Raw genomic sequence first — 16849 nt, 5'->3', positions numbered from 1 at the left:
ACAACAAGTTTCCTGCAGCACTAGGAGGGGAGGGGGAGTATTGTAGTGGATACTCTCCCCTACAACTGCCACTGTCGTTAGTCGCTGATCAGCCGATCCCGCGGCGAGTTTCTCTGCCAAGCCTAGCTGTCTGGACTGCGCGGGGGGTCAGCCACCAGTGACGCTTACTTCCGGTGGACTCGTATATAAGCCCACAGCCTCGCCGAGAAGTGCATTCTACTCAGTGCTCTCAAACAGACAAGACCTCCTCTCAACAAGCTCCGCACCACTTAGCAACTCCCAAGCACTGCATTGTATATAATACTGTATACTGTATATAGAAAACGCCATAGCTGAGTTCCCTTCTCACCTCCATCCTAGTGCGATCCTACATCACGTTAACCCCACACTGTTATTAATAAATTAGACATAAATAAGTGATAAATGTGATCAAATTATGTGAGAGGGAACAGTGAAGATATAAGTCCAGGAGTTGAGAACATAACTATGTTCCCCGTTGTGGGTAGTTCGACTTGTGCCCGGGTGGGCTAATTCCCGTAAAAAAAAAAAAAGTGTGTCAACACAATAAATTACACCAAGCAGCCCAAAGCCACATGTCCCGCACCAACCTCCTGGTGAGCACAACCCAAAATATTGTTATTCTCAGGCTTTATACTCCAAACTGTGCCCTTTAAGCCACCCAAATAATAATAATAAAATAATAACTTCTAGCTGACCAGGGCGGTAAATGTTAACATTCCATAACTCGACCAAGTACTGTATGGGTTCCGTTAAACCTTCAATAAGCTACACCATGTTAAACCACCACTAAGTTAAACCATCAGTAAGTTCAAATATCATTAAGTTAAGCCACCATTAGGTTAAATTATCATTAAGTCACATCATCATTAAACTAAACCATAATTAAGTAAAATCCATAACAAGGTTAAACCACCATTAAGTTAAACCATCTTTAGTTAAACCATCACTAAATTAAACCATTGCTAAGTTAAGACATCATTAAGTTAGCCAATCATTAAGTTAAAGCATTGCTAAGTTAAACCATCATTAAATTAAACCATCATTAAGTTAAACCATCACTAAGTTCAACCCTCATTAACATAGACCATCACTAAATTAAACCTTCATTAAGTTAAACCATTATGTTCAAACAGTTAATTATCTTCTTCACAGAGACAATTGTTCCACATAACAGTAGTACAGTACAGTACATAATACACCTGACATACCTGCAGGTCAGGGGAACTTTCCTCTGAGTTAGTGTGGATCTGTAGCTCGGCATAAGGGTTTGGTGAGGACTGTAAAATTAAATTGGAATATTAAATGCAACGAACTTGTAAAAAAATGAAAATGGAAATTAAGTTTAGTTAAGATGAGTCAATTTGGAAATATACTGTAATTAATTTGAGAAATGAATCATTAAGACTGACACTGTGACAAAAGATAAACATTGACTTGGATGACTGTCCTGAGAGATTCACCTTATGATCAAGTGTCTATACATAACAGTACTTGGAGATTGAATGTTGTAAGAAAGTAACAAAGAAAAGAATGAAAGCCTGAATGACTAGTAAGTTGAGAAGTGGGGGAAACAATAATTTAGAAATGAAAAAGATGTGAGAATATTATGTAGGTGTTAAATTTTGCATACATGTGCCCAAATGATCACAAAACCCTTAATGTATGTATCAAAAGAACTTTTAAACAAGACTGAAACAAACATTAAAGCATAATACTGTACATTGTACTTACTTTGAGTGTAGCTTCAACAGATGTCTCTCCACAGAAGAACTTCACTTGTTTCTTATCAGGGCTCCACAAGGCTTTGTGCTCAACGTTGTATGACCAGTCAAACCATTTAAGCTGCAAGCAATAGTTTTCCTTACCCAACATGTACATCTTCATACCTTACTATCACTATCATTATTACTATCAACCATTATGCCTGCCAATGCTCTCTTTCTTTCTATGACAAGGTTCCCTGACACATCCATTAGTAAAGGCTTCCAACTCATAGTATGATGGCTACTCAAACTGAATGATTGTGACACCATCTTGGCAAGTGTACAGCGCTACACTATACTCTGGCAACAGTATACTTTGGGGCTAGATGTGCCTTATGAATGAAGGGAGCAAAAAGTGCTGTATACCTTTGTTGAAATGACCACAGTCATACATGTTAGTTAACTTAAAATCAGATGATTCATATTACACTCAATAGCCCGTCAAATATGTAGCTATAACTTATTTCTTGAGTTCCCCACTGAGACGTCCATTATCTCTCGTGTGTTTCAGAATCTCTTAGTATCACATGTTTAAATGTGTATATTTAAATTTATGAAGGAATGCATAAATGTTACTGGTAAATATATATACCTGCTTACAGCTGAAACATTCAAGATCCAATGTGAGTGATGTTGAAAGCTTCAACTGTACAGTATTTACTTTTAGTAAAATTGTCAAGCAAGTCGGTGTGTTAGAGTTTGCAAAAGAGGCGAGACTCTGATTCCCGCAAAATGAGACATGAAAACTCTATTCGCCACTGAAGTCAGAATGTTTTGATTCACTATCATCAGAGAATCTGAAGACTGTATAGTATTGAAATTTTTGCCAGTTTTGTATTTAAGAAAGTCATAAATCATTTGAGAGAAACCTGTCAACTCCTCACTGCCTGAAATCTAATGGTGGGATATGAAAGCCCCTTGTTCCTCTTCCAACTGGCTCTGCCTAAAGTGAGAGCCAGTCTATGCATTTTTCAATTTAATTATTGCATTACAAGCTCGAACACAGATTAGAATGTAAGCGACAGCCTTAAGAAATTGATCTCACCCATAACATTGATTTTCGTAGCCCATTGTATACTGCAACTGAGTTAAATGAATATCTACGTAAGTTCCTGATGTGGCATCATGGCTATACAGTATAACAAGTGTGTGAGAGACGAGGAGTCACTTCTTGACTGGTCCTCATTGTCTCACAGGTATGTACGGTCCCCTTCACTGGTGTGTTTACAGGGGCTCGTCATATACACATTCAACAAATCACTATCTCTGAGATGTTCGTTTTAATTTTGTTTTAATTTGATTCAATAGATGTTTACTAATGAGAGTTTCCTTCCATTGAATGTAAACAAACACATGGCTGCCACACTACACAATACCTGACAAGCCCCTGTAAATGCAATAGTGAAGGGGACTGTACATAGTACCTAACACTGCCATAATAAGTTAATCTAACTCAGTTGAACTTTGTTGAATATTTTAGTGTTCATGTTTTAAAGTACAGGGTAGTTGAACATCTTATGTGCCAAATGATGCTGCAACATAACTAGGCGCCTTCTGTGTTGAATGATTCATGTGTTCCCTTGACAGATGTGTGTTGTGAGATTTTGTATTTTGATTTTACACTTCTTGACTCGTTCTCATTGTCTTGCAGGCACTGTGTGTGTTGTTGCCACTATCGAGTATCGGTAGCTGCCTGCAGGCAAGATGTCTGAGGCAGGATACCTTTAATACAGCCGGATTAATATCTGAGTGCAAGACGCGTCAGGGAGTGAGAGTGCGGGATCACTGATTTACTCTCGAGCACCGACTCCAGCCATGGCTCCGGAGTTAGCCGAGCAGCATTTATTTGAACATCAGCGCCACTGGTGTAAGCCTAGTCTAGTCATCCTGACTGTATGTGCCAATGATTTTTGTGTACATTATGTGGACGGTTAATTGGGAATACAACTGTCCCAGGTTGATTATTGAAACCATAAATATTACTATCACCAGAATTAGTGTATGATACAGTATACAGCTCCTCCCCGACTTACGACCTACTCGACTTATGACCACCCGCACTTACGACCTGCCTCAGTCGTACCAAAATTTGGTCAAATTACGTATTTTTGAGTCCCAACGTCAGTACACAGACAAAGTTTCGTTTGTAATTCACTTTAAAATGGCTGGCAAGCTTAAAAGTGAGAGTTTTGTGGGGCTGAGAAGAAAAAGAGACACCCATTTTAGATTTTCTAAAATTTAAAAATTTTTGACTTAAGACCATTTCGACTTTTACGGCATGAATTTGGGTCCCTAACCCTGTTGTAAGTCTTGGAGGAGCTGTACTCGCATATTATATGTGCGTGAACCAAATATACTCATAGCTGATGTTCTGGGAGATGTCTTCCATTCTGTGTTATTGACAAGTGTGTAGAATGACCATCATTATTGTCACTGATGTATAATAATACCCTTAAGAAGGTATAATTATTGAGTGTTGTAAATGATAACTGAAGATCTATTTTTGCTACTTATAAACTAAGACCTAGTGGCCAGTCTTATTTTGTATAATTGTTACAGCAAAGTAATCAGTAATTGAACCTAAGTTTTATTGTTGTGAGTGAAAGTTCAAATTGTCACAATATTCACATTTGATTTTAATAAATACTGTATTGATTTTGTATAATGTGTGTATCACCACTCATTCCTTCTAACAATGATCATCCCTAAAAATACCCTGATAACTCACATGCCTAACCTCTCGTGTCTACCAAGGCTCCCAACTTAATTGAAAGGTTCATTTTAAAAGTTATATTCTAAAGAAAAGCCTGGGTGGTGGCAGCTCTAAGATGTAAGTATGTACTGTACAGGTACAGACTGTACAGTATAGTAATTACACAAATGTGTAAGAATAGACAACAATGTGGTTCTCCCAGGTTAACCAACAGGACAGACTATAACTTAGGAAATATGAGAATATAAGTAAGAGGAAAAAACAAATAAGTAAGAGTATTGAAAGAAATACAATACATACTTTGAGAAAATGAATTAGAAAGTAAAGAAAATAAAAAGATACAGTATAGTCTCGGTTTACGCGGATTTTTTATACGCGGTTGGTTATTTACGCGGCACCTGTCCAGACGCGCCAATTATTAGTTACGCGGTATATTCCTGAATTTACGCGGGAAGCGGCGCGGACGAGCTGCGCGCTAGGTCGCTCTTACGTCACCGCTGACGTCAGATGAGTTTCGGACTGTGATTGGGCCATGCATCCTTACCACCCACGGATCCCCTCCGCCGTGAGATGTGATTGGTCTATTTAACCTTGCTTGCCCAGTCAACAAAACATTACCGAGTTCTTCACCTGCCACCCACCACAGCCAGCCCAAGTCAGTGAAAGTGATAGTGAGGATATGGACTTTGAGGGGTTTGACAAGGAGGCCCTGCTAGCCTCTGTGGTGGATAGTGATACAGGTGATACAAGTGATACAGGTGAGGGCCAATAATTTGCCCTCTGCCTCAGAACCAACCCCCCCATCCCCGTGTGCCCAGCCATCTCTTCTACTAACGTAAGTGTTAAAAAACCTAATATTATTGATATTTCTCTTAAATATTAATTGTGTGTGCATACCATCATAAAATTAAGATGTTATTTTTACTACAACATACGTATTGTGTCGGAAAAAGGGTGGTCTGGGGTCGGCCCAGTCTCTATTTCAATTAATCCCATATGTTCTGTTATTTCGTTTACGCGTTTTGCGTCATACGCGGGCTTCCATGGGTTTAATTGACCGCGTAAAACGAGACTATACTGTATAGCCAAGGTTATAGAAATAAAAATAAAGTAGCAATCCAAAACATTAAAATAGTTAGCATCTTACACTTGTGTAATCATAAACAGTGAAAAAAGTATCTTTGTTTATGAGAGAAATACTTTTGTGTAACATTAACAAGGAATGGGAGTATCATGAATTAATTAATTAAGAATTCCTTCTGAGTATCATTAATAAAGTATGAAAATACAGTACTATACAGTCTAATGGATGAAATTCTATGATAATTGTCAGGTAAAATAAATGTTCATAAATAGGAGCTTTAATATACAGTTGTGGTCAAAATTCCTCAACACTCTGCAATACAGTATCTGTGCATCTATTATGGATAGGATCCAGGAATATAAAAAAAGTGGGGGGGGGTCCAAGAAGTTTTGGGTGGGGGAACATGGAAATTCTGAAGCCATTTGCACTTGATATGAGTTATTCTGAGGTCAATAGTACAGTAATTACTTTTTACTACACAAAAATGTCTGAGTACAATACTGCATTAAAGAAATACAATACAGTAGACCCTTGCCATTCGCGAGGGATAGGTTCCAAGAAATGGCATGAATTGGCAAAACCACGAATAGCAACTCGTCTCCTCTTTTAACTTATCTAATACAGTAATTCAACTTTCTTTGTCATGGTCATTTCACTCCAGTAGCATCACTAGCACTGGCACTAGGCAGTCTTTTAGGGGCCATTTCACACAGAAACACTAAACTTTTGAGAGTACAACACAAGATGCTGCGTGGGGTGAATCGTTGTCCTGCGGGAAAAGGCCTACAAACTAGCCACCATAGCTACCATCTGCTTACCGCGAATTGTCGAAATCGCGAATCGCAAACCCGCGAATGGCAAGGGTCTACTGTACTACAATAGAGAAAAAGTATTGGAATTTTCTGATGAAAAGGGGAGGGGGCTGCATCTGCCCTTGACATATCAACATTTTATTATGGATATGAGAGTAGTGTTTAACCCATCTTCTAATACTAACTTTTGTTTTACCAGAGAAGTGTTGCCAGTCAGGGTCAGAGGAGGTGAGCAGAGAGAGCCCAGCCTGTTGTGTGTCATAGCCAGCGTAGGCCTCGAGCGAGGCATTGAAGGGTTTCTGAGGGTTGTACTCTGCCTCTAGGTGCAACACTCCAATTAATGGTCCAACGGTGCTGCTTATCTACAAGTTTTAAAAGTTTTGAAATACTGTAAATATTAAGTCAGCATACATATTAATATACTGCTGACATACGATAGAAATAAGATTATTTGTTTTACACACCGGCCACCTTGTGTAATCATTTAACCCTCTCATGGTCTTTTGGCGCACATTTTAATGCTAAGTTTTCTAGTGCTGATGGAGCCTCTCCTACTCAGCCATATCTCACACTAAGAGCACCCCTCCCATAAGCAGAAATGAGGGAACAGTGGACCACCTATGTTCCTTCCACTAGCTTCGTGGGCTGGCAGATGCATCTCTAGGGATGCAATTTGGCTCTGGATTGCTCTACCCAATGTTTATTAAATAGAAAAACCATTACTGTTACTGACACAACCTGTGTCTAAAGACTGCAAGGGGGTGAAATTGTAAATGATGCTAATTGCGTTGAAAGACCGTGAGGGGGTTGAGATTTCCGACCATGGCCTTGGAGAATGGAACACACTATCAATCATCACATACAGTAGATGGCACTGCAAATCCCATTTTTCTTTTTAAATTTTTTACTCCTATAAGGTGGCAAAAACCAAGAGGCAGCACAGGTCCTCCTCTTATTGGGATCTTTCATTCACTCTTACTAAAGTAGGTGGTGCATTCTACTATATTGTTCCCCTCTCATAACAAGGTCTTGTCACTTCAAACCAACCATCTTCATCCTTCACAAGCATATCCATTCCCAAGAAGTTTTAAACATTATACCCTCTGATAATTTACCAACATCCAAATTTAATAAACATACAGGCATCCCCCAGGTTACGGAAGGTATGTGTCCTTGAAAATTTGTCCGTAAAGTGAAATTTCGTGACGCGAAACCAATTTCCCCCATTGACTTCCATTATATAATTGGAGATGAGTTTGCAAGGAAATATTATCTGCAAAAGACGTAACACAAGCACATTTAAGAAGGAAAGTAATATTTTTTTTAACACATCGATTATTTTATGATACAATATGATCATAAATATGCAAAACACTTGAATTTAACTTACCACTAACGATGTTGAGTGCTACGTTAGGTGAGGTGGTGAGGTAAGGTGGTGCAATCAGATTTACTGAGAGGGAGACAGAGGGGCACTACTGGCTCCTGCCTCGCCTTGTACAGTATTGTAGCAACCACCAAGAAATCCACTCAAAATAAATTTTACCCAATTTCTGTAAGAGCGAATTTTTTGTCCGTATCCTGAATTTATTGGTCATAATTTACAAAATCCGTAGGAGTGAATTTCCGTAACCGAGTTTCCGTAACCCTGGGGATGCCTGTAGTACAGTATTGTAAAATGGAAATTTTGTTGTAATTATACTAATCAATCTCTTATATCAGAGAAAAAGATGATAGCAATACTCACCAGAATGACAACTTGGTCTGGCTTACTCAGGTCAATGTTGTATCCAGACTGAATTATAAAATCATTAATCTGAAAGTGGAATCCACTGAGCAAATGCAGTGGGTCATCCTCTTGTAAGGAAGTCAGTGCAAGCTTGAAGAACAGCAGTGATCCAAGATTGACCTCCGCCTCGACTAGTCCAGCTTGATTTGATACCTGAAAAATTTTCCTGTTAGTTTTAGAAAGAATGGGACTTATGCAAATTTTTGTACACAAAACTATTTTTGTTACATATAAATTTAAAAGAATAATGTATATACCATATCATGCAATATTTTTATTATGAATTAAATTTTGGTTTAGTTGTCTAGACCACAGCTGACCGACAATCTGCAGGGAAAACCCAACATTTCAATCACTTTGCATTTTTCCTCTTACAGCAAGATAAACTCATCAACCAACAGTCTATGATAAATCTTCACTTTATATATTTCCAATGTTCTTTACCTATTGCACACACGACCTCAGTGATAAGTAATATCCCGTTACCTGGAATAATTGGTGCAGAGCTGTTCCGGCAATGAGAAATTTCTGGGTATGGAGATAAATTTTCTTATCCCGGAAAAAATCACACATACCGAATTTTTCCAGGTACTGAGGAAAGTTTTCCTAGCGGCTAAATTACGCATCTCGCACAGACATACACAGAATTGTACATGAACTGCACATACATTGTACTGTACATGCACAATATATAGCATAGTCTCGATTTACGCGAATTTCCTTTACGCGGTTGGTCATTTACGCGGCACCTGGCCAGACGCGGCAATTATTAGTTAAGTGTTACATTCATCATTTACGCAAAGCGGCGCGGGCAGGGTGCGTGCTAGGTCGCCCAGTCAACAAAACATTACCGAGTTCTTCACCCGCTACCCACCACAGCCAGCCCAAGTCAGTGATAGTGATAGTGAGGATATGGACTTTGAGGGGTTTGACAAGGAGGCCCTGCTAGCCTCTGTGGTGGATAGTGATACAGGTGATACAAGTGATACAGGTGAGGGCCAATAATCTGCCCTCTGCCTCAGAACCAACCCCCCATCCCCGTGTGCCCAGCCATCTCCTCTACTAACGTAAGTGTTAAAAAACCTAATATTATTTATATTTCTCTTAAATATTAATTGTGTGTGTGGCTACCATCATAAAATTAAGATGTTATTTTTACTACAACGTACGTATTGTGTCGGAAAAAGGGTAGTCTGGAGTTCGGCCCAGTCTCTATTTCAATTAATCCCATATGTTCTGTTATTTCGCGTACGCGTTTCTCGTTTTACGTGGACCTCCACGGGTTTAATTGACCGCGTAAACTGAGACTATACTGTATTGTAAATAAATAAAATAATGTATACTAATAGTGAACTGTACACTATCTACAGTACTGTACTGCACTCACCAGTAGATGCTGTTGTCTTGAGCTTGTGATGAAGACAGGCCAAATGGTGATATGATAATACAGAATGACCTGCCTTTGTCCTGTACCATCTACTGTAGCACACTAGCATCCACTATCCACTCTGCTATGTACAATACTGTACATATGGTACTTTCATACTTATATGAATGTCTTAATTACCAATATTACACTAAAGATTTTCATACACAGATTTGCTTTAATCCTTGTAAGGCTCAGAGTACACATGTGACTTCACTTACCAGAAATGAAATAAAACTGGGATCTCAAGAAGATCAGGAACCCCAACTTATTCACCTGATGATTAAACAACCTAATGCTATCCTAACAAAACCTTACCTATCATAACCTAACAAAACCTTACCTATCATAACCTAACCTAATCTAAAATAACCTCAGTCAAGTATTCATACCTGTAGAACATCCTTCTTTCTTCACACAGCCAAACTGTGGAATGCTCGGCCTTCTTGTGTGTTTCCATACTCTTACAATCTGTCTCATTTCAAAAAGCAGGTTTTCCAGCATCTTCGTGGTGTATATTAATAAAAAAAAATTATTTTCTATTTTTAATTTATTTTTACTCTTATTTTTTCGCCCCCTAGGCTATGTTGTGTGGCGATGACCTGTGCCCTGGTGGGCTATTCCCCGTAAAAAAACACAAAAAACTAGCAAATGCCTGCCCCAGTAGAGGTCACAGCCTCAAGATGAAAAAGCCACAAGTTCAGAAAATTGTTTGGACAAACTTTTTTGGAATGAGAGCTGTGAGTTCTTGGAACAGTCTGGCAGAGAGTGCTGTGACGGCATCGAGTGTGTGCTCATTCAAGACCAGACTTGACTAACACTAGTGTAATACAGAATATTCTGCAGTCAGTACAGGTACACCACCGATTTTCTGGCACCCTTGGTTCCAAAGCCTTGCCGGATTATCCATTTTGCCGGATTGGTCCGAGGTCAGGTAATAATAATTCAACAATACACCTCTGATCCACTAATTATACACCTCCCGTGTCTCTAAAGCACCATGGGCTGCTAGAAACTTGAACTAAACAAATATTAAATGTAAATTAAACATGAAAAAGCCATAATTTTGAGCAACATTACTGTACACACTTTGTACTGAAATGTACTACACTAGACTAAAATTTTTATCTCTTGCGCAAACTATGTAATGTTTATACTCAAATTAATCACTATCTTACAAGGATTCCAGCAATGTAAGTTATATTTTGCTAAGTTTAGTCTGTGATAATTTATATGATAAAAACTTTAAGCCTAAAACTACCTTCACCCTGGCTGGGAGGAAGGAGGGGGAGGGGAGGTGTTGGGAGCAGATGGGAAAATTACTCAGTTTTTCACTTATGAAATGTCACTGAATTGACTTAGCAGAATGTAAGTTATATTGCTGGAATTCTTGCAAGATACAGGTAGTGATTAATTTGAGTAAAACTATCGCATAGTTTGCACAAGGCACAAATTTTCGTAATTCTTTAGTACGTACATTTGAGTACAGGTTTGCCCTTATGATAATTATTTCTTTTACTTTTTTCACAATATGTATTTAGGATGGTGTGTGCATGCAAATGAGTAAAAATAAATTAAGAAAGTTATGTACTGTATATCTTCCCAAAAATATGAGTTGAAAAACTTGTACAGGTACAGGTACTCAAATGTACTACACTAAAGGACTAAAAGTTTTATCTCTTGTGCAAACTATATGATGTTTATACTCATATTAATCACCATCTTACAAGGATTCCAGCAATGCAAGTTATTTTCTGCTAAGTCTAATCTGTGACATTTTATAAGATAAAAACTTTAAGCCCAAAACAACCTTCACCCAGTCTGGGAGGGAGGGAGGGAAGTTAAGTGCCCTCTCGTAATTTTGTCCGGACTACAGGAGGTGCTGGACCATCAGTTCCTGGTGGTGTGCCTGTACAGTATATGCCCAGTTTTTGCCAACAGTTCCTAAAAGAGACATCTCCAACCATCGAAGTGACTAGCAGGCCAATAACCTAATCCTTTGTCTAGCATTAAGGAGTTTAATTTTCAGGGGAAATAAGGGCATTATTATCATTTTGGTCATCCAGCAAGATTAGGTTTAGGTCAGATTAGATTGAAATTATGTTTTTACGATGGTTTTTGTTGTGTTTTGAACGATTCTGACCTTCATTTAAAAAAGGTGGATGATCGAAATGATAATTTTACAATATGTGGGGATTCCTAAAAATCATGAAGTAGTAAAATTAAAAAAAATTATGTAAAACTAACCTTGTATATAGCTTGACCCAGATAGTTGATGTTCAGTTGAGGACTGGCAAAGCTGACTGTCACTTGGAAGTCTCTCTTGTCTCCCTCCTTAATGTTCTTGAGCACCAGCTGAGAGCTCACCTGAGGAACACATAACTCTTAAATTAAGGAATAATGAAAACATAAGTGTAAGCAATGACTAAGCAACATTTAAGATGAGCATAAAGTGGATCTGTAAGTTTTGTTTAAACCTTCAGAAGGGATCAAACTGTTAACTTTTTTTTAATAAACATTCATCTGTTTCTATAATTTTGGGGTATATATTATTTTGGTTCCTGACAAACTGTCTACACAGGACAAACTTATTACACATTTGTAGAAATCTCATTGTGATACACTGCTCATCCATACATACAGTTACTTCCTAACTTTCTCACAAGCATACAAGACTTATTTGTACTGATAACTGACTTAATATAACAATTGCTAATCCAAATGTCAAGAATTTTTAAAGGAAAATTGATAAAGCTACAAAAAAAAAACATATTGAAGACTGAATAATTCACAGACAAGTACTGTACACAATACTGTACATATAGACTCGCATTTGTGGTGTTCTTGAGAGTATTTTCATCATGGACAAGGATGGCTCATAATTATCTACAAATGTTAGTTACTTTTCTTTTTCTTCTCTTATGGAATTACTGTACATTAACAATAAACATGTCAGGTAAAATTGACACAGTATACAATGATGCAAACTTAACTCCACAGTCAGGCAAGGTTGGGGATGTTATTAACTATGGTGAGCATGAAGTTAGTGCATGGTAGTTGTTCATTCATGTCAGGGGCCAGAGGTACCTTACCTGTTCTCACCTGGATGGTGCCTCCCTGGTGCACGTGTACAATAATATAAGTGGCTATTGTGATAATATACAGTATATAGTTTTAATAATCAAAAGTGGGGAGTATAGTATAATTCATGGATTAATAAGAAAGAATAAGTTTTACCTCAGTGTTGAAAACCGAGATGTTTGTGCTGGCTTCTGCATGTCCAGGTTGGTACTTGAAGTCCAGATCCACATAGGCTTCAGCTTGGCTTGACTGTCAATGTGACAAAAAGGTTACTAATAACTAAAGAAAGCCTTGAAGCTAATTGTTGTGTTGGTGATACAGTATACATTAGCACACTTGCCTCACCAATGTGTCCCATATTCAATCCTTACTGTGAAAAGGATATTATTCTGTGTGATACTCCCAAACACTGCAGGTTTTCTCCCACTGTACTAACACTGGACACTGAAGGTCATAACAAAACCTGAATGGCAAGTGAGTTGACAAGTGGTGGAATGACATATTCCTGTACACTATATTAAATCATACACTTCATCTTCACAGGACTGTAGCTTACCTGCATGGATAAGTAACCCCGAGTTGTTTTCTGCCCATTGTCCACCAGCTGTGATGAATCCAGTGTAAAAGACAGTGAGTGTGACTGACCAGGACCTGAGCCATATTCACATGTTGCCTGCAGCATCGTTTTCTCAGGACTTGTCAATAGAGTTGCATAAGTGCTGATAAACATTTGTCCAAGATTGAACCCAGCCTCAACCTTGTGCTGACCACCGCCTCGTTCCCATTTGGCTGCACACCAGATACAAACTCTTAGTACAGTACAGGGTATCACATTTTGTCTAATATTCCTATAATTTTACAATGAGTTATTTGTGTATGTGCATATTCAAGCATGTATTTCCGAGTTTGTTTTGATTTTGTCAACATTAACATGGACTATATTTGCACTTATTTCTGGCAACTTAACTATCCCTATAAAGTTCATCGCACTGATGAGAGTGTATTTCAGCGGACAAAAACAAGTCAGACCATGACTGAGAGTTTATGTACACAATTAATGGGAGAAACTATCTTATATACCGTACTGTGTTGTGTTGTGCTGTGTTGTGCTGTACACATCATTCTGTATTTAACATCAACAGGGTGGCAGGACAATTGAACCATGTATGTTTGGGTCATGGGCCACGACCTCAGAATGTTTGGGCCATGAAATTTTATTACGCATAATGATGGAGATTTACACCAACAAAAAAATGCGTACAGGTATTTATAAAATACTATCATAATGTTTAATAGAAGAGAAAAGTATTTATAAGAAAAACTACCATACTGTTAATAGATATGTAAATAAAAAAATAAAAAAAAAGAGAAACTGTATTCCAACCAGTATATTACGATCCCCGTTAATACCCCTGGGAACCTTCAGGTCATTACATCACATCACCAAGAAACATGTCAATATACAATATGGGTGATAATGTTCACTTATTTTAACTCCGGTTTCCCCTAGTCAACAATTTTATCTATTTTGTATTTCTTATTACTTGGACTTATGGCCCAAATGTCCTAACCATCATGGCCCAAAAGTCCTAACCATCATGGCCCAAACATCCTAACCATGGTGGCCCAAAGATCCTAACCATCGTGACCCAAAGTCCGTGGGGTCATGTCCCTTGGCCCAACATCCATGGCCCAATAATCCGTCCACCCATCAACAGCTGGGTGCTAATAAAGTTTATACCTATACTGTCATACAAGCAAACTGTATAAACACTAAATAACAGATGATGGTGAGACAAAAGAAAAATAGACAAACTTAAACATTTGATAAAGAAACTTACCAAAGATCCTCGCTGCTTCTGCCTGGAGACTTGTCATAATGCTTCCCTCAGCTCTGAAGACATCTGGACCCAACAACAGAGAGCCGTCTATGTCCACGTCAACGACATTTTTCACAGACAGGAATAACTTAGGAGCAAACTTGGTATTTATACCTTCTTTTGTTATTTGAAGAGATAATTCAAATTCTCCTTGAAGCTCTGAGTTTTTCTGATATTGAAGGCTGATCATTTTAAATGACCCAGTGTTCTCATACTGCCCCTCTACACCCCTCCCGGGTATCACAATATAACCCTCTGCACCATCTGGTCTAACGTCTACCTGAAAACTAACTCTTCTATCATAAGAAGAACCTGGGGTGTCAAAAAGAGCTTCAACAGTATTTCCTAGTTTCCTAAATGATAAAACGTAATAGTCAAAGTTATCACTTTTGGACACTGTAACTTGTGTTTCATACGGGGCACCAGGAACAACTCCTCCGTGTACACCATGACTGTGACTACTGCACACAGAAACACCCAGAGCATTACTCAAACTCTCTGGAAAGCAGTTTTCTTCTTTCTCCTCATCTGCTGTTTCAGATCTTTGTTCTTCCCAGTCCCTTTGTAAATTCTTGTAGAGGGAAACTTTTACGGATGAACTCACTGCTGCCAATTCTGATTTAGGCATGTCAATTCGTGCATCTACAATCTGTCCATCCTCAAGTGAAAATTTACCACCAATATCTAAGTGACTCAGATGTGTTGTTCTTCTCCTGATGCCACTAGAGCAAGTGTATCCATCTACCATGAGCATTTCATCCATGGCAACAACTGCTGAAGATGAGAGTTTGCCCTCCATGAGAATGTTCTGATAACCTCTCATTTCAAATGTGCCCGACCGGCTGAAAGTCACTGAGCCAGTAGCGTTGAGTTTTAGGCGAAGTGGGAAACCCAGCAATGTTGCTCTCAAGAACTCTTGGTTCACAACCTGAAATAAATAAATAAATTAATAAAAAAAAAGGAAAGTGAGAGTAATCTTTTCAATGATGCAACCAGATAACCAAACCCATCGAGCACTTGACATACCGGTATTTCAAAGCTGCATTAATACAAATAAAGCTGGTACACGTCTGCTAGGAGTTCATTACTGTCCTACAGCAAATTATGCAATACAACCAAACTTGAAAAGAGTAATGTTTTTGAGACAGTATAACATGAATGTAATAACATCAATCAATCAATCATAGTACAATATCGTTCTCATATCTGAGGGTTGGTGACCACAGTCCTCCACTTTTAACTTACTCTGGCTGTGTTTACCAATCCTATAAGGTTTTGTATCTCTGGGGACCCAGTTTTTAATTTCATTCATCCATCTCAGTCTCTGCCTTCCCCTGGCCCTCCCACCTTCAACTTTGTCCACTACTATTTCTGTTATTATCCCCTCATCCCAAATTATAAGATCAAAGTATCTAATTTTTCTTTATCTGTACATAGTGTACATTAAATATGATCACTTGATTACACAAGAAAGATTTGCTTTAGTGAAGTATAAGACAGAGGTTATTTTTCCCATTTTAAATATATAAATACAAATAACAGTAGTCTAACACTCACACACACTTAATGCATTAGGTAATAAGTCGACACAATCTTTAACCGTAACTAAACAAATTTACAGCAGAATTCCTAAGTTTCGTTATACAATTTCTGTTTAAACACAATTTAAACGTCTTGCAAAATATAATGTAAAATAAAATAAAAAATCTTACCTGGAACGACTTTGGAGATGTGAAGTCGTGGATCAACTGCTGCAGGAGCTGCAGTGGGTTAGTGTTAAGAACATTGTCCAGGTAGACCACCTCATTACCAAACATTCTCAGGTAGAGGGAGGCTCTTCGCTCCTCCTCGTCTCCTTGCTCAGTTTCCAACTCATTCTTTGTTCTTGCCTCATCGTACAGCCTCTGGAATTCTTCGACTTTTTCTTGGTGAACATCATTCTTTGGTTTAAGACTTCCCAACACTTTTTGAATTCCCTCATTTTCAAAGTAACCATTTTTACCAAATAATCTTTCGATGTAGTCTTCCAGGCCTCTGAAGTCACCGCCAAACTCAAAGATGTTGATAGACTTGTCCATCAGGTCAAGGGTCAGGTTGACGGCTGCTTGGCGGGGCAGGTATGACTCTGGTGTGTAGATCACATCAGTATCTACACTTCCACCCAGGTTCAGCTATAAAAAGTTACTTTAACTTAATGCTTATATAAAAAATAACTTGTTAACATGTGGAATATATGAAAAATTTAGAAATTACCCTTATGTAGTAATGTTAACTCAAGGT

At 38.3% G+C, this 16849-nt stretch overlaps 1 protein-coding gene across 1 annotated transcript in view; it reads right to left on the bottom strand.

Moving 5' to 3' along the window:
• Nucleotides 1-16849, bottom strand: part of LOC121862666 — a 104318-nt gene that overhangs the window by 72630 nt on the left and 14839 nt on the right. Inside the window, exons 16-24 of the mRNA XM_042360985.1 lie at nucleotides 16282-16740; nucleotides 14531-15497; nucleotides 13246-13478; nucleotides 12846-12938; nucleotides 11856-11975; nucleotides 8141-8335; nucleotides 6579-6755; nucleotides 1753-1863; nucleotides 1230-1298 (exon numbers count right to left, since the gene is read on the bottom strand). Coding sequence (XP_042216919.1) covers nucleotides 1230-1298; nucleotides 1753-1863; nucleotides 6579-6755; nucleotides 8141-8335; nucleotides 11856-11975; nucleotides 12846-12938; nucleotides 13246-13478; nucleotides 14531-15497; nucleotides 16282-16740 — 2424 coding nt within the window. The remainder of the gene's footprint in view (nucleotides 1-1229; nucleotides 1299-1752; nucleotides 1864-6578; nucleotides 6756-8140; nucleotides 8336-11855; nucleotides 11976-12845; nucleotides 12939-13245; nucleotides 13479-14530; nucleotides 15498-16281; nucleotides 16741-16849) is intronic.

This window comes from Homarus americanus, unplaced genomic scaffold (assembly GCF_018991925.1).
Source record: "Homarus americanus isolate GMGI-L3 unplaced genomic scaffold, GMGI_Hamer_2.0 scaffold31037, whole genome shotgun sequence".
NCBI lineage: Eukaryota > Metazoa > Arthropoda > Malacostraca > Decapoda > Nephropidae > Homarus > Homarus americanus.
The sequence above is the reverse complement of the archived record's forward strand: the minus strand, read 5'-3'. Positions and strand labels throughout refer to the sequence as shown.